Below are 24404 nucleotides of genomic sequence, written 5' to 3' on the forward strand. Positions count from 1 at the left end.
GAACTACAGATGTTTTTCTAGCTAAGATGTAAATCTTATAGAGAAATGTGGGATAAGTATTATTGAGAAATTGCTATGAATAATGAATGTCATTACAGCTGTGATTTAAATTCTTTATTACTAAGTAATTATCCATTTAACGTTGCATCTGAAATGTGCTTGGACTGTTGAATTTTAGGCTTATCTGGAGCAGGAAAGACCACAGTGAGCATGGCTTTAGAGGAGTACTTGGTTTGCCATGGTATCCCATGCTACACTTTGGATGGTGACAACATTCGTCAAGGTCTCAATAAAAATCTTGGCTTTAGTCCTGAAGACAGAGAAGAGAATGTTCGACGTATTGCAGAAGTTGCTAAGCTGTTTGCAGATGCCGGCTTAGTATGCATCACAAGTTTTATATCACCTTATACTCAGGTATGTGGCTTTTGTACTATTGCTGTTCTCATATCATTGACTGAGAATATGCTGTCAGGCAGAACAGTTTAAACACTGACATGTGCTTTGAAACTAAGTTCTTTTTTTTTTTTTTTTTTTTTAAGATTTTGTTTAGGGGATTCCCTGGGTGGCACAGCGGTTTGGCGCCTGCCTTTGGCCCAGGACGCGATCCTGGAGACCCGGGATCGACTCCCACGTCAGGCTCCCAGTGCATGGAGCCTGCTTCTCTCTCTGCCTCTCTCTCTCTCTCTCTCTCTCTGTGTGACTATCATTAAAAAAAACAAACAAACAAACAAAAAAAAAAACTTAAAAAAAAAAAAGGATTTTGTTTATTCATTTGACAGGGAGAGAGAGAGCATAAGCAGGGGGAGCAGAGGGAGAGGGAGAAGCAGGTTCCCAGTGGAGCAGGAAGCCCGATGCTGGACTCAATCCCAGGACCTTAGGATGATGACCTGAGCCAGAGGCAGACGCTTAACTGAGCCACCCAGGTTCCCTGAAGCTAAATTCAAATTGAAATAATTATCTTACGACATTTCTGTGCTGTGACTTTCTAAGTAAATTCAGTTTTGATAAAACCTGCTATGACCCCCGCCCCCTCCAGAAGTATAACTGAACTTGTTGACCTCAAGCCAGTGGCCAAATTATTTCAGGCTTGACTATTCAATAGACATACAGTAAACACCCAACATGTGTTAGACACCAGGGAAAGTCTTAAGTTTCTTCACATATGCCTGACCATGGCTTCTTTACTCCCAGGTCTTCAGTCTCCTCTTTCATCACACCCTCCCTCTTATTTTAGTACCATTTCACTTTTTTGTATTTCTCTTTTAAAAAAATCATTGTATTTCTCACTGTGAGATTTTTGTCCCTGCCCAGAAGGCACTCTTCTCCTTGTCTGTTGACTCCTATTCATGCTTTGAGATTCAGGTTCGGTATCTCCTCCTGAGTACCTTCCCTTTGTCCCTTGGTCTTTGTGGGGTATCTGTCTTTGGTGCCCTTATTTTTGTACCTTAATGCATTATTTTATTATGAATACCAGTTCATTGGTTGGTGGTGCTAATAGTAGCAGCAATAATAGTAATAATAAAAATCATAGCAGCTAACATTTATTGAACAGCAACTATGTATATAAATTAACTCACTTAGTTCTCATCACCCAATGAAGAAGGCAGAGGTGGAGCACCTGGGTGGCTCAGTCTGTTAAGTGTCTGACTCTTGGTTTCATCTTAGGTCACGGTTTCAAGGTCTTGAGATCAAGCCCCACTTGGGGCTCTGCACTTAGTGTGGCGTCTGCTAAAGATTCTTTTCCTCTCCCTCCCCCTCTGCTTCTACTCCCATTCACTCACTATCTCACAAATAAATAAAGTCTTTAAAAAAGGCAGAGGTTGGGGTGACAGGTATAAATTACTAAGGGTCTTATACTGTACATGGTAGAGCAAAGATATATACCCAGTGTCACTGGAATCCATGCTCTCACCACCCATCATGCTTTGTTACCTCTAAACTCCACTGGCTCCTCAAAGGCTGAAACTATGTCTTGTTTATCTTTGTAACCAAGTCCAGCTCCTGGAACACAGTAGATATTTAGTGTTTATTAAATCACAGCATAACTCAGATATGAAAGAACAGGTAAATTACTAGGTAGTTAAAGTCAGGGGCTTTGGGGCCAGAAATAATGGGTTGGAATCTCAACCCTGCCAGTTACTGTTATGACCTTGGCCAGTTGACTTAACCTTCAGAAGCTCAGATAATGCCTACGTCATAGGGTTTCTCTGCGGAAAATCATGCATTCAGAGCTCTTAGCATAGTGCCTGGTGTGATAAGTATTCAGTGAATATAATAAATAAAAGCATGGTTGTAGTACTGTATATGAATTTGGATTGTTAGACTTTTTTAAAAGCAGCATCAAAGTACGAGTTGTAGGAGTTATAGGTAAGTATCACATGGAGTGTTATTATAAAAATTCACTTAATTGAACCATGGCAGGAGTCCTAAAAGGTCCTGTGAGGCCTACTTTTTATTTTCCTGAAATACTGGGAAGAGTGTCAATATATCAGTTTAAAGTATACTAGATAATGAAGTGTATAAGAGAATAATAGTTGTTTTGAGTTCTTGAATCCTTGGATATGAACAGTTTTCATAGTAATATTGTAATTGATATTCTTGCACTTTCTGGGAATTTGTGCAACTTTGGAAGAGGAGAGAGTAACATGGGATTTGGAGAGCTGTCACCTGGGTCTCTAAAAGTATATGCTGATCTGTTTTTTGGTTCCCTTATTTCCATAGTATCGAGCAAAATTTGTTGATCTCATCTCTAAAAGCACGAAGAATGAGGTTTGGACTATGCTTAGGACATGTCAAAATCTGTGATATTCGCATCAAACCACATAATATGGGATATGTATATTCTATGTCACCACTGAACTTGGCATCTTGGTTCTAAAAATAAACCCGATAGTTCCTAGCTAGTCTGGTGGGAATAGAGATGTGAACAGTTACAATATGTTGCAGCAGGTGATTAGGTAAATGTATGTGCTGTGGAAGAATCACAGAGGAGATGCTGCTTGAAATGAGTCCTAGAGAATGAATCAGAGCATACCAGTGAGACCAGAGGAAGAAAGCTGTTTCAACAGAGGAAACAGTACAGTGTTTGCAGCAGCATGGAAATGTGAGGGAGTTTGGTCTTTTGGGGAAACTGTTGGTAGTTTGTTATAACTGCCGTGTAGAATGAATTTGAGGGGAGATGAAGCTAGAGTAGTTGGCAGAGGTCTGATGATGAACCTTGGTTGCTCAGAACTTTGCCCCATAGAGGACTTAACAGTTTGAGATTGTATTACAGAATGCTGTCTCTGGGTTTGCATTTTAGTGAGGTTCTCTTTAAAGTCTGGAATAAGAGTGGTCTGGAGATAGGAGACTAGTGAGACTTTTGAATTCAAGCAGCAACAATGGGAATGGAAAAGATGGGGTGTATTTGAGGGCTCTTGAGCCTGTAGCATCAGTAGGACATGGTGGCTGATTGATTGCTGAATTTGGGGTGAACATAAAGGATGGTGCTTTCTGAATAGAAGATGGACTGATTTAGGTAGAAAATACAGCATGGGCAGGGAGGAGATAACTCTTTCATTTTAGGTAGATTAGGTTTGAAATCCTGGTGGCTATCTAAGTGGGTCATTGAACTCAAGAAAGCTGTGTAGAATTGAGATGGATTTCAGAATCATTAACTTTGTTAATTGAATCCTGGTTGAAGTTGAGCTTCATTTAAAAAGAACAGTTGGGGGACGCCTGGGTGGCTCAGTGGTTGAGCACCTCCCTTCAGCCCAGGGCGTGATCCTGGAGACCTGGGATTGAGTCCCACATTGGGCTCCCTGCATGGAGCCTGCTTCTCCCTCTGCCTATGTCTCTGCCTTCCTCTCTCTGTTCCTCATGAATAAATAAATAAAATCTTAAAAAATAAATAAAAAGGACAGTCAGAATCCATTAAGGTCACAACTTAATCATTCTGCTACATGCTATGGTTGTAAAGCTAATGAAAAGATATCACTATATCAGAATAAGAACTGTAACAAGTATACAGTGGGTTCTCTGGGAAGCCAGAGGAAGGAGGGCCCTCCGTCAGCCTGGGCATGCAGGCTGAGCTTCCTGGAGGACTTCACGGAGTCGTGCTGTGAGCAGCACATTACTTTAGAGTCGCCTCCGCCGCCAGCCCCCCAGGTGCCTGGGCTGCCAGGGGCCCAGCACATTGCTCTAGGCAGAAGAGAGAAGTGTAGGCTTTCTGGCGGGGAGGGATGGCTAAGGCATAAGGCCCAAACAGCCTTGTAAACCAGGCAGGTATTAATTATTAATAGAACATCAAGAGCAAGACTGAGAGAATGGTGTGGCCAGGTATAGAAGGCCTGATGCCTCACACCAAGAAGTTTGGATTTTTTTTTTTTTTTTTCTTTTAAGAAGTTTGGATTTTACCCGGATGGTGGTGGAGAATCTCTGAGATGTTAGTGACGTGGTTGAATTTGCATCCTCTGTCATCAGGGGACAGTGTTAGAGTATGACTTTGAGTAGATCAAAGCTAGAAGCCAACAAACTTTTAAAAGGGTATAGCAGTTGACGAGAGGAAGAATGAGGTTGAACTAGGGAGTAGGGAAGAAATGCAAACTGGGTTGATATAATATTGAAAGGCAAAATCCAAAGGACTTTGTGACAATGCACAGAGAGTGAGGGTGTGGGGCAAAGGGAAGGAACCAGAACAACTCTTGGGATTCTGGGTAAATAGCGTTATCATCCTTGATTTGGGCAGTATAGATGGGATGCTAGCTTGGGGGAAAAGAGAATGAACTTAGTTGTGGACATATTAAGTTTGAGGTACCTGTGGGATCTCCCAAGTGGGCATATTTTGGAGGAAGTTTGAAACGTGTGTGTAATTTCAGGAAAATGGGCAGGGCTCAGGCTTAAGTGTTGGTGTATATATTATAGTGGACATTGTGAAGGCTGCCAAGAAAAGTGCTCAAGGACTTAATGTGGGACTTCTTCAGTGGACTCCTAAAGAAGTGTGGGTGACACCAGTGTTGAAGGGATGTGAAAGTAGGAAGAGCCCAGGGGAGCCTGCATTAGGAATGACCAAGGAGTAGCGTCATCGGGATATGTTGGGTTCATAGTATGAGATGCAGTAGAAAGTCCTGTGATTTGAAGGCTGAAGAGTACCCACAATTAAGGGATTTTGGGTGATTTGTTAATTCACTTGTTTTTTGTGAATGAGTGACTTGTAGTTTGTTGCAGGGGATAAAGCAGGTGGAGAGGGCAGAGGCTGAAGATTTCAGATGGAGTAGGGCTAATGGATTGAGCAAGGCTGGTCCATTAGAGAGAAGGGACTCTGGAATTGGAAGAGAGAAGTGGCAGGAGTGAAAGAGACAAAGGTTATTGGGCATATAGATACATTTATGTGGCAGAGAGGAGGTGGAGAGCATTCGTGCCTGGAGATTTTCTTTTTGAAATAGGAAAGATGAGAGTAGTGACAGTGGAAGGTAGGCATAGTTTGTCAGAGGGGCCAAAAGGAATGTGAATGCTAAAATGAACCAAGTGAGGATAGAATGGTGGGAGTTGCAGGGGCTGGCTTTGGAGACATTGGCATGCTTGTGTACAGAGTATGAATGTGGAGCTTATACTTGGGAATGGAAAGATGAGTGGATCTCAAGGGGGTACTTGGTTTTAGCTAAGACCAGAAAGAAGAGGTTGACTCAGATAGGAAACCGTACCAGAGGATAGGGTGGAGTGATGAAGGTGATGACCAGAGAGAGAGTGGTAGGGGGGTTAGGGGCAGGGCAGAAAAGTAAAGTTTTGGGAATGCTCGAGATGAGAAGTGGCCATAGGAGTTTATATTTGGCAAGTGGATAAACCATCCTCAAGGTTCTGAATGAATTTCTTGGGAAGTGAAGTTGCTTTCAAGCCAGCTCAGGCTCAAGTTGAACATGTTATGAGAGAGAGGCTTGGTGACATCTCTGCTTCTTGGCTAGGCTTTGGCTTTGGTTCCTCATAAAATTTAGGTGAACGTTTTTGTGGGATATCTATTGTTTTCCCTCCTGGAATTCCCCAGTATCTTGGATTTTTGGAATAGTATACCTTTTAAAATTGTTATAGAGAATGGGTATGTTAATGTAATGATTTCCCGGATTTAATTTTTTTCAGTTTATAGATACATATATATTTTTAGATTTTTTTTATTTGAGACAGCAAGTGCATGCGCATGAAAGGAGGGAGGAGCAGAAGGAGAGAGAAATAATCCTCAAGCAGACTCCCTGCTGAGCATGGAGCATGACACTGGGCTAGATTCCAGGACTCTGAGATCATGACCTGAGTTGAAGTCTGAGGCTTAGCTGACTGGGTCCCAGGCAATACCTCAGTTTATATTTTAAAATATAAATTAAGTTTTGTGTAGTATTTATTTTCCATTGACTCAGCTGAAAAAGTACTTTTATTCATCCCTGATATTTCTAGTGCCTTTGATTCATATGAGCACTTTTTATGATGTTTCTGTATGTCTTTTTTCCAAGGATCGCAACAATGCAAGGCAAATTCATGAAGGTGCAAGTTTACCTTTTTTTGAAGTATTTGTTGATGCTCCTCTGCATGTTTGTGAACAGAGGGATGTCAAAGGACTCTACAAAAAAGCACGGGCTGGAGAAATTAAAGGTAAATATTACTGTTTTTCCTAATTTCTCTTTGCTTGCATTTTTTAAAAAAATATTTTACTTTTAAGTAATTTCTACACCCAACGTGGGGATCAAACTCAACCTGAAATCAAGAGCTCTGTGCTCTCCTTACCATATCTGAGACTGATGGTTTTTACTAAGAGATTAGGTGTATTCAAACAAGTTGGAACTCCTTAAGAAGAGAGGATGGGTCTTACTATACTCTTGTGTCTCTGAGGTCTACAAGTGCTACCTGGCACTGTGTATAAGTTGCGATTGTTGATCAGATTGGAATCCTACTCACAAGACAGAGTTTTAGAAGGTTGGGTCCTTAGGGACTGCTGGAAACCTATTTGGTGTAATTAGGTACCTATCATTACACTGGGTATCAATTGCTAGCTGCTGTCACTTCTGCTTTTTGTTCCCATGAAAATGAAGAAAATTCCAAAGCTAATGGGAAAAATGCCCAAATTACAAACATATCGAGAGCAAAGAGTGTCTTGTTCTTGTTTATATCATGGTGTTTGGAATGGTCCCTTAATCATTCTCTGTACAATTATTGAATTAGGTTGAATTAATATATTGCCGATTCCATCAAAATAGAGATACCTTGCTTTTTAGGTTTTATGGTTTGCTCCTAGAGTTTCAGCTGTGTAGAAGAACATTTGGGTGCAAGAGACATCATTCAGAACCTGTCTGCTGTGGCCTTTGATACCAATCATATTTTAGACATCCTTGGATATTAGTTCTGTTCTATTATTATTAACAGAAGACATGCCAGCATTAAAAAAAAAAAAATTAAGGATCAGTTACTTGGTCAGCACTGTGTAGGGATCAATGATTTATACAGGTAACTTTGATGTCTTCCCAATAGGGAGTATGATAGTCTGGGACTATTACAGAAGCTCCTGAGGGCTCTGAGAATTCAAGATTTTGTCATTCAGCTTCTGGCCCTATGTAGGAAAAGGTGGAACACGAAGGACAATGCTTATTATTTTGGGCTTCTCTATATTTGGACCTGAGGACACGTTAGCAGTTGGGGCAAGTTCTACCTGCCATGGTGAAATCTAGTTACTTAGGCCAGGCTGACATCCAGTTGTGCCAGCATGGAGACTCAGTTTCAGCCATGAAGCCTGCACTTTCTTGACTCAACAGGTTGCCTGACTTGAATAATTGATGACATTGGAAGGGAAACCAGTTTAGCTCTGTATCATCTGTATCACCCTTTGTCTGTTGATGACCAGTTTTCACTTCAGTTTTTCATAATAGAGATTTGGCAAAGAGAAGCAAAGTGGTGTGTCTAGGATCCTGAAGTCTAAATCTTATTTTAATGTAGTTGGTTTTGTTGTTTTTGCAAGGATGGATTGATGAGGGAGGTAATTTCGTCTCTGGCTCTGGAGTAAGCTACTTATGAGTATCATTAGAGTTTGGCACAGCGTGAGGCCCAAAGCCTGATACCTGACACACACATGCTTGTTGGATAGTTTAGAAGAGGTAGTGGAAATGGATGTCAACATACATTGATCAATGCCTTCTCTTTCCAAGGTATGTATTTGGTGCTGGGATGCAAAGATGCAAAGATGAATAAGAACACATGCAGAATACCTGGAATCATGTATAATTTACATTATGTATTTGTATTTAGGAGTGTGTTTGTATTAGCTTAGTTTTCTCTGTTATTTTCCTGAGCATTTTAAAATTCCTCTGAGTAAGGGCACGTGAGTGGCTCAATTGGTTGTCTGATTCTTGGTTTAGGCTCAGGCTTTTATAGGCCTTTATGTGACATTTACTAAACTGTAAATGCACCCCTGTGTCAGCCATTCTAATGCTAGATTATTTTCATGATTACTACTGTAATAGTTATTATCTACCTAAATATAAATTTTTTTTAAAGATTTTACTTATTTATTCATGAGAGAGACAGAGAGAGGCAGAGACAGGCAGAGAGAGGAGAAGCAGGCTCCATGCAGAAGCCTGATGTGGGACTTGATCCCGGAACCCCAGGATCACATCCCGAGCCAAAGGCAGATGCTTAACTGTTGAGCCACCAGGCATCCCATTAATGTTGTTCTTAAGTATATGTTTATTATAATCACTTATAGGATAAATGAGCTAGGAAGATAATTCCAGGGCTAAATGCTAAAATGCTAATAAGCCAGGTCTTCTAACAGTGGTTTTCAAGCTTTGCTATGCATTAGCATTACGTGGGGGAACTTTTAAAAATCTGATGACATGGCTGTACCAGTGAAATCAGAATCTCATGGGATGGGACCTGGTGATTCCATTGTATAGCTCCATTTGAGAATTGGAGCTTAAAAACTAGTGTTTTAGAGGCACCTGAGTGGCTTGGTTAAATGTCCAACTCTTGATTTTGGCTCAGGTCATGATCTCAGGGTTGTAAGATCAAGCCTTGCATCAGGCTCTGCATTGGACATGGAGCCTGTTTAAGATTGTCTCTTTCTTGGGGATCCCTGGGTGGCTCAGCAGTTGGGCACCTGCCTTTGGCCCAGGGCATGATTCTGGAGTCCTGGGATTGAGTCCCACTTTGGGCTCCCTGCATGGAGCCTGCTTCTCCCTCTGCCTGTGTCTTCTGCCTCTCTGTCTCTCTGTCTCTCTGTCTCTCATGAATGAATAAATAAAATCTTAAAAAAAAAAAAAAAAGATTGTCTCCTTCTCTGTCTCCCTCTGCCCTTCCTCACACCAGGCACATGCTTTCTCTAAACAACAACAACAACAAAAACCCGAAACTAGTGTTTTGACCAGAATTATTTTTCCACAGCTATTTTATTGTGACTATTAAGAATATTGGTAATACAGAAATCTCCTTCTTGGACTCAGAACTTCATGTGATACTAAGAAATATGAAATAGAAAAAAATCATTGGGCTGTAGACTATAGTATATATTTTATTTTATTTTTTAAAGATTTTATTTGTTTATTCATGAGAATACACAGAGAGGAGAGAGAGAGGCAGAGACACAGGCAGAGGGAGAAGCAGGCTCCATGTAGGGAGCCTGACGTGGGACTCGATCCCGGGTCCCCAGGATCAGGTCCTGGGCTGAAGGCAGTACTAAACCTCTGAGCCACCCGAGATGCCCTATAGTATATATTTTAGAACTCTTTTGGTGACTGTTCCTCTTAATAGTAATGATTTTAAATTAATGTTTACCATTCTACCTCAAGGTTGACCTGAGCACTCCTAGGCAGATAGGCCCTAAGTGACTTATGTATGGGGTAATACCAAGGGTGTAGGGTAGGAACAGGATATCTTCAGCTCAGCCTGTTCTTAGGAAACATCAAGCATTCTTTCTCTTCTTAGCAATTCCATGTTTAAAGGGAAAATCTAAATAGTGATTAATATCTAAACTAATTTTGTTTGGTTGTGAGTATATTTTGTGATATCATAGGATTACCTTCCTTAGCTAACAGTTTTGCTAAGACTAACAGTAGTTAATTTATCTTGCCTGAACACTTAATTCTGGTGGCAGAAGCAGCCTGCAGAGCTTCAATTTGCCTACAGATAATCCCTGTGATTATAATTTGGTGTCAGTTTTTGCATTGAGAGGAAGAGAACCTTGTTGAGTTTGGCTTATACCCAGGGTTTAGGTACCATATCCTATAATCCTTTGGAGAAATTAAGATGCTCTGGATCCCTTGATATTAATTCCTATTTCTCCATAGGCAGTTTAGGCATTTCCTTAGAAAAGAAAGAAGAATAGACAGGCCTTATTATTTGGATAGTCCATACTTGCAAGTTTTTCTACTCACTAAGTTTTTTTATTTTTATTTTTTAAGATTTTATTTATTTATTCATGAGAGACAGAGAGAGAGAGAGGCAGAGACACAGGCAGAGGGAGAAGCAGGCTCCGTGCAGGGAGCCTGACGTGGGACTCGATCTCGGGACTCCAGGATCACGCCCTGGACCGAAGGCTGTGCTAAACCGCTGAGCCACCCGGGCTGCCCAGTTTTTTAACCCCCATGTCAATACTCACAGTGCTTTGGCAGTCACTTGTAGACACATTCAGAGTGGCGAAAAGTTTAGTCACTCCAAGTATGTGTTCCCAGCTGAGGTTGAACAAAGTGGCACTTAGCCTTTGTGTTTTAGGTTTCTTTTCTTTTTCTTTTTTTTTTTTTTTTTTTGTGTGTGTGTGTCTGTGTGTGTTTTAGCTTTCATACCACAAAGAATGATCAAAATATTTTGTGGTGACTGAGGCAGGAACCTAACCCCACGTTTCCCCTAGGAGCCAGCGATTTGGTGTTCATGCAATTCAATTGAAATGTGAATGAGAGTTGACAGTACATGTTTAAGGGAGAAATGAAAGTTTAATCAGAAATCTTCTCCCCCCCATCCCCCACCCCCCCAAAAAAAGAAAGCTTCTCTCAAGGAACACCAGGGTGGCTCAGCGGTTGAGCGTCTGCCTTCAGCCCAGGGACTGAAGTCCTGGGATCGAGTCCCGTATTGGGCTCCCTGCATGGAACCTGCTTCTCTCTCCACCTGTGTCTCTGTCTCTCTCTCTCTGTGTCTCTCATGAATAAATAAAATCTTTAAAAAAATAAAAAAAATCTTCTCCCAAGAAAGAAGTTTCAGTACTATAACCCTGTAACTCAGAAGGGGCAGCGTAAATACGAACTTCATTCTATTTAGCAGAGACTCACACTGAAGAGATAAACCCATTTTAATTTACACCTCCTCTATCATCTGGTACCTTTTGTAGGCTTCACTGGTATCGATTCTGAGTATGAAAAACCAGAGGCTCCTGAACTGGTGCTGAAGACAGACTCCTGTGATGTGAACGACTGTGTCCAGCAGGTGGTAGAACTTCTACAGGAACGGGTAAGAGAAGGTCCAAGAGGGAATCATCAGATTAAATATATCCGTCTTAAACGCTTCCCCTGCCAAAAAAACAGGTGGTGGTAATATGGAGTACCGTTTGTATTTCAAAGTCTTTATGGTGCTGACAGTTTTCTAAGCATGTATGTCCCTGTGTTAGTTGTTGTGAGGGCGCCAGTGTATACAATATAAGAAATATCCTGGTCAACGTAAACCGTAGGAAGTTTGAAAGCCAGATACTCTTTTATTTATTTATCAGTAATTTTACCGCACAAACATCTAATATATTCAATTTTGATTATTCAGCTCTTCAACTTGATATTATTGTATTTTTTTTTTTAATTTGAGGTACATAATGTAGTAATGTAGTTAACTTTTCCTAGACTTTTAGAGAGTGCCCAGATGTGTAACATGTGCAGCATGATGATATCCTTATGGTTGAGTTTTAGGGAGGCAAAGTTTGAAGACCTAAAGATCTTTCTCTGGTTCCGGAGCATTTGGAAGTGTAAAGAGGCTTCTCAAGCACACAGCGCTTCTAGGAGGTACATGATTCTCAGAGTTTAGTCCAGTTCAGTTTTTAGAAATTCTTCTTCTTTCCTTCCCTGCTTCTATCTTCATACTCTCCTGGTCCCAACAGAGGGTCACGTAGTTTACTTAGTTGGGAAGGATCAGGTCTTTGTATGGGTGTCAGTAGTTACTCCTCCTTCTCCTAGTCAGGATGTCCTTACCTTTGCTGCCTAGTGCTGTGCAGGGACTCCTGACATAGTGGTATACAGACAGCAATGCCTCATTGTGCCCCATTCTGTCCTAACTGTGGCCAGTGGCATCTGAACATTCTCTTGATTTTTAAAATTGTATTACCATAAACCTATTTCATCTAGTATCTCTTACTGGATATATTAGACATATAACTTAAAAAAATTACCTATGTCTAAATATATTATAAGTGGTTAGCCTTAGAAATTTTTCATATTGTAAACGTGATAATTAACGTGGGACCCGCCTTCCTAATATAGTTCCCTTATCTAAACATTTTAGTTGAATAAATGAAATAATGCATAATGGTACTGCTCTGATGTTTTTCTTTATACACACCGCTGTACTGTTTGCAGGTTCATGAGACCCCATCCTGTGAGGTTTTATGCTTTGTCTCTCTGCTGTCTGGGTTTCCTGTTAACTAGCTTCTGAGCTCTGGTGCTGGTCCTGCTGCTGTGTCTTTGGCTTCCCTCTCTTCAGTATCCATTCTTACAGCATCAGCAATCAGACGTCTATCAAAAGCCCACTATTATAGTTTGTCACAGTCCGAGGCACTAACAATACAAAGATTAACCAGCTGTGTCTCTGTCCTTGAGGGATTTATATACCAGGTGATGAAAATTGGAATGAACATTCAACTGCTAGAAGGTGCATTAGAAACATGATTTCAGCATGTGCATAGTACTCTGGGATGCACAGTGGAGTGAGTTGAGAAAGATTTGATATAAAACCTTTCTAATTGGTTTGCTCATTTTTTTTTTTTTTAAGATTTAATTTATTTGGGGGAGAAGAACAGAGGGAGAGGGACAAGCAGACTCATAGAGCGCAGAGCCTGATGCAGGGCCTGAGGTCACAACTCAAGGTGAAATCAAGAGTCATGTGTCCGATTGACTGAGCCACCGAGGGGCCCCTTTTTTGATTTTTGCTGGGCATAGTATTTTGGGTAGACAGGTTCTTTTTTTTTTTTTTTCCCCTTTTAATACTTTAAAGATGATGCTCCATGGTCCTCTGTTTTGCAGTATTTCTGATGAGAAGTCTGATGCAGTTCTTTTCTTGGCTCCTCTCCTTGTAATGTTTCTTTTTGTTTCTGCCTCAATTCAAGATTTTCTCTTATTCCTTAGATTTTAGCAGTTTTATTTTTATTTTTTTAAAGCTGAGGTGTTTTTTTTTTTTTTTAACTTTTTTTTTTTAAAGATTTTATTTATGCATGAGAGACAAGAGAGTGAGAGAGAGCGGCAGAGACACAGGCAGAGGGAGAAGCAGGCTCCATGCAGGGAGCCCGATGTGGGACTTGATCCCGGGTCTCCAGGATCCCACCCTGGGCTGAAGGCAGCGCTAAACCACTGAGCCACCAGGGCTGCCCAATTTTAGCAGTTTTAGTATGTTGTGTCTAGGTCTTGCAGTATTTTTAGTTTTTTTTCTTTCAGTTTAGAGTTCCTTGGCTTTCTTGTTCTTTTATTTATCAATGTTAGAAAGCTATACAGATTTTTATTTTCTGCTAGTTTGGGTTATCTAGTTTTCATGTCTAATCAGTGATTTGTAAGTGTTTTATAGAACATCAGGAAAATACACATAGATACTTTATACCATGTCTTCTTTATCCATTCATCTATCAGTGGACATCTGGGCTCTTTCTATAGTTTGGCTATTGTGAACATTGCTGCTATAAACATTGGAGTACACGTGCCCCTTTGGATCACCTCATTTGTATCTTTGTGGTACATACCCAGTAGTCCAATTGCTAGGTCATAGGGTAGATCTATTTTCAACTTTTTAAAAAAGATTTTATTTATTTATTTATTTATTTATTTATTTATTTATTTATTTATTTTGAGAGAGAGAGCGAGCAAGAGAGATGGTGTGGGTTTATTTTTAAGGATTTTACTGATTTATTCATGAGTGGGGGTAGGAACAGAGGGAAAGGGAGAAGCAGGCTTCCTGTTAAGGAGGGAACCTGATATGGTGCTTGATCCCAGGACCCCAAGATCAGGACCTGATCCAAAGGTAGATGCCCAACAGTCTTAGCCACCCAATTGCCCCTATTTTAAACTTTTTGAGGAGCCTCCATTCCGTTCTCCAGAGTGGCTACACCAGTTTACATTCCCACCCATAGTGTATGAGGGTTCCCCTTCCTCTGCATCCTCGCCAACATCTCTTGTTTGTTGACATGTTAATTTTTGCCAATCTGACAGCTGTGAGGTGGTATCTCATTGTGGTTTTGATTTGTATTTCCCTGATGATGAATGACATGGAGCATCTTTTCACTGTCATAGTATGTATGTATGTATGTATTTATTTATGTTTTGGTGCCGTTGCCTTCATCTCTGTGACTTTAATTAAAGCTTTTCTTCTAATATCCCCTAATTACTGATTTACAAATTGCTTTTTAAAAGAGATGTTATGCTATATTATGCCTGCTAGATAATCTGATAATTGGACTGTTTCATTCAAGGTTTGAAAAAGGGATAGATAAAAAAAATTAACATTTACTGAATACTTACTCTAAGGGTCCTGTAATGTAGGGCACTGTCTTTTAAAATATTTGTTTTGATTGTTAGAATCTGAGGGCCAGTGGCCTTTCTCCTAGTTTAGCTTCTAACCACTTCTCACTTGAATTGCTGTGACAGCTTCCAAGTGGTCTTTGTGCTACTTTTATATATGTTTTCTATCATTCCCAAGATAATTAAATAACTTGCTCATGGATGTTCTGGATTCTACACCTACTATTCCAGTGTATGATTTCCTAAGATTCATTTCCATATGCCTCTGGCTTTTACTTTCAACAGCCTTGTCATTGTACCTAAAGTGCAATGTAATTAAATCTACAACCAGAAAGGTGTTCTGCTTATATTAAAGATGGAGAAATTTTCTTTTGAAAAATTATTTATTTTTATTCTAAAGCTTGGTGGTAACAGAAGAAATGCAAATGGCTCCTTAATGCAATTGCCTTTTTAAAATTTTTTATTTTTTTGAGAGATAGAAAAGAGGGGCAGAGATGGAGAGAGGGAATCTCAAGCGGACTCCATGCCCAGCACGTCGCCTGACATGGAGCTTGATCACATAACCCTGAGATCATGACCTGAGCCCAAATCAAGTCAGATGTTTAACCATCTGAACCACCCAGGTGCCCCTTGTTTTTTCTTCTCTTTTCTCTTCTCTTCTCTTCTCTTCTCTTCTCTTCTCTTCTCTTCTCTTCTCTTCTCTTCTCTTCTCTCCTCTCCTCTCCTCTCCTCTCCTCTCCTCTCCTCTCCTCTCCTCTCCTCTTCTCTTCTTTCTCTCCCTCCTCTTCTCTTCTCTTCTCTTCTCTTCTCTTCTCTTCTCTTCTCTTCTCTTCTCTTCTCTTCTCTTCTCTTCTTTCTCTCTCCCTCCTCCTGCTCCTCTACCACTTCCTCCTCCTTTTCTTTTTGTTTAGAGAGAAAAGAGGAGCAGAATGCAGTTGCTTTCTTTTGGTGCCACTGTCCTTTGGGGAAAAGATATGGCTTCACTTCCTGTTGAAAGTATGTATTTCTGTGTTTTACTTGGTTGATTCTGTTAATTTAGTGCCTACATGCTAGGTACTGTTGTAAAACACTGAGGACATGGCAGTGAATTAAACAGTAAAAATTCCTGCCTCATGGACCTTAATTTTTGGTCCTTATCACCTTTATTTACAGTTATAGACTAGACTGACAGTGTAAATATCTTCATTTTTTTTCTTTTATAGCATGGTATGGAATTTAAGAATAGAGTCAAAGCGGGCACTGAGGTGGACACTTGACGGGATGAGCACTGGTGTTTTTCTGTATGTTGGTAAATTGAACACCAATAAAAATTAATTAAAAAAAAAAAAGAATAGAGTCAAAGGAAGAAATACATACACAAGTGACTATTTCTGTTCTGGCGTTGATTCTCCTTCAATCATTTTTGTTTTTGCTTTTGTTTTTTTCAAAGATTTAATTTATTCATGAGAGACAGAGAGAGAGAGACACAAGCAGAGGGAGAAACAGGCTCCTTGAGGGGAGTCCAATGTAGGACTCGATCCTGGATTCCATGATCACACCCTGAGCCAAAGGCAGATCCTCAAATGCTGAGCCACCCAGGCGTCCCCTCCTTCAGTCGTTTTTCTTACAAAGTCGAATCTCAAATGAGCATTAGGGCATGTCGGTAAGCCAATGAATACCTGACATTCAGCTCGGAGTTGATGGTTAGTTGGCAATACAAGGAGTCCATTTGCCTGCTGCAACCTGATTGCAAGGGAACTCAGTGTGGTGTGTACCTTCCAAAGCAAACTATCCCTGGTGATGCAGGGGTGGCACATGCAGTGCAACTTTTGTCATCACAGAGGTTTCTGTAAGGTTTTCTAAAAATGGGTTATGTGAGGTCACAGAGTAGAGCTAATTTCATAAATCTAGATTGCGAGGTGAAGGGGCTGACATTCCTAGGGCAGGGGTCAAAGTGAGGAGTGAGGATATAAAGATTAGAGGTTCTGCACTAATCATCATTATGTCTAAGAATATAATTGTGTTCACTAGAAGGGAATGTTTTGTGCAGAGATAGAAACCAGCAAGAATTCCTGCAGAGGCAAGGCCTTTTAGTAGTTACATTGGTAGCACAGTAATGTGTTAAAACTCAGAGTAGTAGTTATAATTATCCTCCTTTTACCAATGGGAGACGATTCAGAGAGGTGAAGTTGTCTGTCCCAGGACAGTGCTGTTGAGGGGGCAGAGTGGGATTTGAACATGGTCTGCTAGATGCTGCAACCCACACTTTTCTACGCTGCCTTTCCTTATACCTAGATTCTTTCCATTTCCAGTTTGTTTCTGAAATATGCCTTTCCTGTGGCTCTCTTTCACGTTACTTGACCATTTTTTCCTAAATGACATTGGGTTGAGAGCTTGAGAGTATTGGGTCTTAGAAGGAACTGATGTTTTTAGAATACTTTTCTTTCTTTCTTTCTTTCTTTCTTTCTTTCTTTCTTTCTTTCTTCTTTCTTTTTCTTTCTTTCTTTCTTTCTTTCTTTCTTTCTTTCTTTCTTTCTTTCTTTCTTTCTTTCTTCTTTCTTTCTCTTTCTTTCTTTCTTCTTTTATTCATGAGACGCGCACACACACAGTGAAAGACAGACATAGGCGGAGAGAGAAGCAGGCTCCCTGCGGAGAGCCTGATGGAGGACTTGATCCCAGGTCCCCGGGATCACAACCTGACCCAGAGGCAGATGCTAATCACTGAGCTACCCAGGCATCCCCAGAATATTTTCAAAGTACTTCAGAGCAGTTCAGAGGCGGCACCGTCTGTATTGGAAGGAATACTGACTTATAAAGTTGTAAACTGCCCATGCCTGTCACCAGTTAGTGTGAAAGGTTCGTTCTAGGTAGTGTGAAGTAGGAAATGATTGTCAGTTACCTAATTTACCTTGTAAAGCTGGGGTACCTCATGCCAGCTGAATTAATTTACTTAGGTCCTGAAACCTAAATCTAAATGGTAAATGAGGGACACTTGGGTGACTCGGCCATTGAGCATCTGCCTTTGCCTCAGGGCATGATCCTGGGGTCCTGGCATCGAGTCTCGCCTCAGGCTCCCCATAGGGAGCCTGCTTCTCCGTCTGCCTATGTCTCTGCCTCTTTCTGTGTGTCTCTCATGAATAAATAAATACAAAAAAAAAAAAAAAAAAGAAATGGCAAAGGTATTAAAAAAATAAATGGTAAATGAGTGCCTTGGGTTATTAAACCATATAAAACAAAATCTTATTTCTAAAATAATAAAGGTAAGTACGTTTTATTTCCTCTTACAGGCTCCATTTGTTAGACTTTTGAGGGTTTTTTTTTTTTTTCCCTCCTCATACTCAACTAATTGACACTAACTGGGTGTTCAACAATTTGATTACGTTCTGACAGTAACTGTCCACAGTTAGCTCAGAAACTGCAGGTTAAAAAAAAAAAAAGAAACTGCAGGTTAAGGGTTCAGTCTCATAAGAGTGCCGCTACTTCAGATGTCAGCTATAAATTGGGTGCCCAGATACCTAATGGCTGACTGCACATTCAGGGGTTACCCAGACCCCCCCCCCACCCCCCCCCACCCCGGTTCAGTAATTTGACTCACAGAAGTCACAAAAGCACTTTACTTACCATTACCATTACCAGTTTATTATAAAGGATGTGACTCTGGAACAGCCAAATGGAAGAGGCATATGGGACAAGGTATGGGGCAGGGAGAGAGCCATGGTGCTTCTACACACTCTGTGGGCATGCTGTCACTAACTCAGTGTGTCTCTGAATCTGTCCTTTAGGGGTTTTTATGGAGGTTCCATCAGCCTCTACCCCAGCTCAGTTCTGGGGATGGAGTTGAAAGTTCCAACCTTCTAATCTAAGTATGGCATGGTCTTTCTTGAGGACCACCTTAGCCTGGAGCCATCACATTTTCGTACCAAACACACTCTTAACCAATCAGGAGGTTCCAAGGGTTTTAAGAGCTCTATGCCTGGAACTAGAGACAAAGACTAAATATATATTTCCCATTGTAATATGTGGAAAATTTTTTATTGGAGCAGAGAGGGCAGCATGTTTTGGGGCTTTCTAGAGAATGCAGATGTTTGAGAAGGGCTTGTCCATAAGAGCAAAGGATTTTTTCTATCTGATGCTTGGTATTACTTAGGAGAGACCCTCCTAAAATGAATTATACCAGGTATTGTTTCTTTAACGTTCTTTACTCTGAGATAATGGCCCTGGCTTCATTGTCCAAGAAAAACATGTTTTTAATGTTCTGTACAAAGGATATTTTAGGATGATAGGTATTTTGGTTAGTGTAATATTATGTATCCTCAGTCATCTCTGGATTGTTTTATTTCTCTTTTGATCTGGCCTGTGTAATGTAATTGGGGCAAAGAAATATGTTCATTTACATAAATACTTAATTTCTCAGTGCTTGGTCAGAGCATCTTTATTTTCTTAATGTGCTTCATTTGGGCATATTTTATTCAAGAAAATAGAAGACACTGAAAAATACAGAGGATTTTTGGATTCAAGTTTTTCCCCTAACCCCTGGATAGTCACTAGATGGCCTGCTAGTATTGCATTTTAACTTGGTGTGTTATGACATAAAGACGTAGGCTTCTTGCTGCTGGTTTTAATCTAAAGTGATATTTTAAATACTGTTTTTAAGTCTACTAGATTTACTAGTGCTATAAATTATTTAAAGGTTTGTCTTTTTATGAAATGGTGGTTTAGTGCTCTAAATGGATTTTATACTGCACATAAAAACCTGACTTCGCAGCTCAGTTTTAAAGTGTTGCCAGAATGTCGTTTGGTGTTCATGCTTTGGATGCATGTAGTTTAGATAATAGAAATTTAATAGTTACATAAAATATGAATGAGCTCTAGCCTTCAAATCTGTTGAGCAGATTTGGCTCAAGAAAAAAGTACAGAAAATACTTAATGGCAAAACTTAGAATGTGGAATCACTATGTTTATTAACATGTTCACAGTTCTTTAGGAAGATTTGAAAGAGAAGACAAGAATAGTACTATTTTCAGGTAGTGAATGTTCTGTTGGTCCAGATAAAAACCTAACAACTGTCCTTTTGAACAAAGATTACAGATACAGTATATGTTAGCTCTTAGATTGTGTTGAGTCAAGCAAAAAAAGTTTTAAGAACCCATGTAACATTTAGAATTAATTTACTATTTATACATTCATAATAAATATTTCTAGGCCTACGTGATTTATAGCATGTGAAATGTTTACTGACCCCCCCCCCCCCCCCGCCCCGACCCAGGAGCCACCCTTGTATTCTCTTTACGCATAAATGCTAGGTGATTGTAGTGCTCCCAACATTGGTGGGTGAGGGGTTTAGGTATATAAACACTTGCTTTTGGCCTGGTTTGTGGTCTGTTTTTGTTTTAAAGGAAATGCTATGAAATAAAAGGTCTTATATGTACAAGTTGAAGAAGAACACTTTGTTTTCTAATAGCTGACTGTGTCTCTGGAAATCTTAATGAATCCCAAATAAAATGGACAGCTCATGTGGCAGGGACTTCACATTATGTTGTCCAGATATCTTGTTTTACTTTGAGGTGGTTTTGCTCCTTTTAGATGTTTAATAGTGGTTTTGGAAACTGAGAAGATTTGTAAGTAGAATGTGCTAGAAATTGGGTGTGTCTGTTTAAAAATTATGTATTCCTGATAGAGAGTTCTCTTCTCTCTACACATAGAATCTATATAGAACTCGCTTCCTTTGAGCAAATATTCCATGTTCCTTTCAATTCCTGCTGTTAGGTTTGTGCTAATGAAAAAATATTCACTTGATGTAATTTTTTTTTAGATGAGAAAAACAGTAGCAACCTCTTGAACTTTTGTTTTACTTCAGTTAGGCATCAGAAGAATTTATATTTAAATTGTGAAGCTAAGATTCATTTAAAAATCTTGCTAGATGTGAATTTTGAAAAGGGAACAGTTGTGTGTAATGTTTAATAATGAAAAAAATTATTTTGACTCAAGAAAATAATTCCCCCTTTCTTGAAAGGAAAATGATTATAGCTTCTATGTTCATGCGTATAAAGCAGCACATTAACTAAATATGTATTTATCCCAAATGTATTCATGGACATACGAGTGCACAAAACATTGAAAAAATGATTTAGTTGAGCTGATAGTATAGATATTACTCTTTCATGTTCCAGCTAGTTCTCTTGGAGACATATAGATTTGCTCACAAGTTATTTGTATATTTGTTTTCTTAGGATATGGTTGGAGAGAAAAGATGTATAGAAATACTGTTCTCAGTTCTTACTTTGAACATCTTTTCAGAGGGAGTAGATTGACATGCGTAGGTGTACCCTCCAGTGTGGTTGTGGAGAGGAGAGATTCCAGGGTGGAGATGAGGAGCATGGACCCAGCCACATGCCTAGAGCATCACAGTGGGCAGTGGGCACTGCTGCTGTTAGTAATTGTAAGCTGAATCTAGTGATGCTGGCTTAGGAAACCAGCTAAAAAATGCCCTGTTGCATCCAACAAAGATTAGGAGACTCGTCTGTTGGATGATCTCCTCTGGCCCTCCAAAACTGTTGACAGTTATCAGCAGTAAATGAAATGGAAGAGAATAGTCAATCCCTACAACATAAAAAAGATCTCCTATCCTTAAAATAATGTAGGCTTCAGAGATGGCAAAGAAAACTTTATATGGAATGGTTGGTGTCAGTGAAATTCTCTTCTCTGGAGTCCCTATGTCATTTGTTGCATTACTGGATTCTGGGTTTTTGAAGTTCTAAGGGGTCCAATGCGGTGGAAATGGAGGTTTTCAATTTATTCATTGTAATGTGGTTTGGAAAAGTTTGAGAATTGCTCACTTAACCTTCTTAGAAATGTTAAGGCCTAATTGAAATGTTGAGTATCTTTTACTTTTTGTCTAGAACTTTATCAACACATAAAGATCACCTACCAACAACCTTGGGAATTGTGAATGTTTAATAAAATCATGAAGATTAACTAAGGACAATTTGTGTGACAATGTTTCATATCTTAGTTTTCATGAGAGAAGCAGTAACAGTTATTTTTTATTTTTTTGGAGGAGACTAATATTGGAACCTCAGTTGGAATCCCAGTTCTAACATTTATCAATTAACTGGGTGACCTTGGAAAAAATACCTAATTTCTCTGGCTTCAGTTCTTTTGTTTGTACAAGAAGTAATAGTGCCTGTCTTAGAATTGTACTGAGGATTCTCTGAGTTAACATGCATAGAGTGTTCAGAACAGCTCCTGGAATATAGCAACCACACTATTATTTATTGTGTGTTAAGTGTATTGGAAGACAGAATAGCAGAGATTCAGGGCCAGTTATTAACCTCTTCTGAGCCTCAATTTCCAAATCTGTTCAAGGATAAGATTTCTATCTTCCTAGGTAGGATTGTATAAAGATTAGGGGATCCCTGGGTGGCTCAGCAGTGTAGTGCCTGCCTTTGGCCCAGGGCGTGATCCTGGAGTCCTGGGATGGAGTCCCACATCGGACTCCTTGCATGGAGCCTGTTTCTCCCTCTGCCTGTGTCTCTGCCTGTCTCTCTCTCTCTCTCTCTCTCTCTCTCTCTCTCTCTCTCTCTCTCTCTCTGTCTCTCATGAATAAATAAAAAAAAATCTTAAAAAGAACCCCAACAGGATTGTATAAAGATTAATGAATTCATTCCTATGAAGCCCTTGGGACAGTGCTGATATTGTAATAAGCGTCCAGCTAACATTAGTCCCTGCAGTTCAGGTATTTTGAGTTACCAAATTTCACAACAGACCTGTAACATATGTGCATATATGTCTCTTTGGGACACCTGAGAAGGAGATCAGTTCAGAGGTCTTTGGTAACCTGCTTAGGAGTGCAGTGGTAGAATTTGAACTCAGATCTTAGGTGTAAACGTCAGAAATAACTAACCTGTAGACCCCTGTTAATTTCTCTTGCCTCCTTTTGGCTTTGAAGATGTGTCTCTAATGTTTTGTGATTAATGTATTTAATTTTAAGTCTGTTTTGTGAAACTATATTATACTCTTCCTCATGAAAATCCTAACAAATGCCTGACTTTTTGTGTAATTTAAAATTATCGTTGATTCCTAGTGTGGAGGATTTTAGTTCTTTATTTTGCAGCTGGAAAAATGGGTATGTCTCAAGACATCTTTGAGAGCTTTACATATCCAAGAAGCTAATTGAACAGATAGAGTGCGTGCAGTTCTCTTAATGCATGTCATATTGTTCTTGTAGGAAAAGTTGATTCTGAATTTTTATTTTCTAGTTGGTGAAATAATAGGTTTTGTACAGATTCCTGAAATGACCAATGCCCTGTAATGGGAAGGGAATATATAAAAATGACAATGATAACCATATGTGCGATGATTTGTTTTTCTCAACTCCAAATTCTCTTTACTGCTATTTTATAATTTAAATGTATTAATAATTCCTGGAATTATTGCTTGTTATTGCACAGAATGGAATAGATTAAGCTATTTCTTTTGCTAGAATATAAGAAGAGTATTTTTTTTTCCTTCCAATTTGATTGAGATAAAGTTGACATACAGAGAAAACAAGGGACTTTTCTATATGTGATTTCCTCTTCAGGTACACTGTGAAATCAAGTATCATGTATAAATTGTTGATGTATATTTACCATTTCTTTGACCCCACTGGTAAAATTTGAGACATGCCCTCTTTAGCTTGGCATTATTAGAAATATGCTTTAGGGTGCCTGGGTGGTTCAGTTGGTTAAGTATCTGACTCTTGATTTCAGCTCATCTGGGATCGAGCCCTCCTTGGGCTCCATGCTGAACGGGGGGTCTGCTTGGGATTCTCTCTTTCCCTCTTCCACCACCTCCTACTCCCATGTTCACGCTCTTGCTCTCAAAAAAAAAAAAAAAATCTGCCTCATTAATACAAGGTTGTATAGTATTTATATCTACAGAGAAAAGAGGCAGCTGGTAGAAGGTGTCTTTCTTTCCTTCATCATTGTCTTCAGTGCCCTCATGTAGTATTTGCCCTGTGAATACAACGAATAGCCTTCAGCTGTGGGTGCCTGCTGGACGCTTCATTGGTAGAAGGCCTGGAAGGTATATGAAGTGCCCTGTGTGGTGCATGGTTTGTTTTAGGCACTCATTTTTCCACTTTCCTCCTCCTGTGAGCAGTGGGATGCTCAAGGGACAGAGGGGGCCCCCAGAAAGTACCCTTCGTATCTGCATACCAGGAACAATGAGTTAAACTTGGTACTGTAGCAAGCTGTCTGCCCACTTGCCTTTCTCTTCTCTTCTCCTTTTTCTTTCTTCTTTCTTTCTTTTTCTTTCTTTCTTTCTTTCTTTCTTTCTTTCTTTCTTTCTTTCTTTCTTTCTTTCTTCTCTTTCTTCTCTTTCTTCTCTTTCTTCTCTTTCTTCTCTTTCTTCTCTTTCTTCTCTTTCTTCTTTCTCTTCCTTTCTTTTCTTTCTTTCTTCTTCCCTCCCTCCCTGTATTTAAATTTTATTAGTTCTTTTCTCCTTTCCTTCATGTTTACTCTCTTTATTCTTGCGTTATCATGAGAAAGATCAGAGGCCTTGAATTACCAGTACGAGCAGACTGATTCTGACACATGATTTAGCTGATATTGAACTGCGTCTCTTTTGTCCAATTTTGGAAGGAGAAATGTGAGAGAATAAATCTTTCTAGATTTTTCAGGACCCACAGGGGCTGCTTGAGTAGTGACATCAGGCCTTTCATGAGATCATCTAGCTTTGATA

The 24404-nt window shown here is 39.7% G+C and overlaps 1 protein-coding gene across 4 annotated transcripts in view; it reads left to right on the forward strand.

Moving 5' to 3' along the window:
* The window catches only part of PAPSS1 (3'-phosphoadenosine 5'-phosphosulfate synthase 1), a 183279-nt gene that overhangs the window by 107722 nt on the left and 51153 nt on the right, over positions 1-24404 (forward strand). For all 4 annotated transcript variants that reach the window (XM_072755517.1, XM_026017570.2, XM_026017569.2 and 1 more), the window contains 3 exons: positions 179-414; positions 6477-6615; positions 11330-11448. In XM_072755517.1, the coding sequence (XP_072611618.1) occupies positions 179-414; positions 6477-6615; positions 11330-11448 (494 nt within the window). The remainder of the gene's footprint in view (positions 1-178; positions 415-6476; positions 6616-11329; positions 11449-24404) is intronic.

Source organism: Vulpes vulpes, chromosome 4 (genome assembly GCF_048418805.1).
Source record: "Vulpes vulpes isolate BD-2025 chromosome 4, VulVul3, whole genome shotgun sequence".
In the NCBI taxonomy this organism is placed as follows: domain Eukaryota; kingdom Metazoa; phylum Chordata; class Mammalia; order Carnivora; family Canidae; genus Vulpes; species Vulpes vulpes.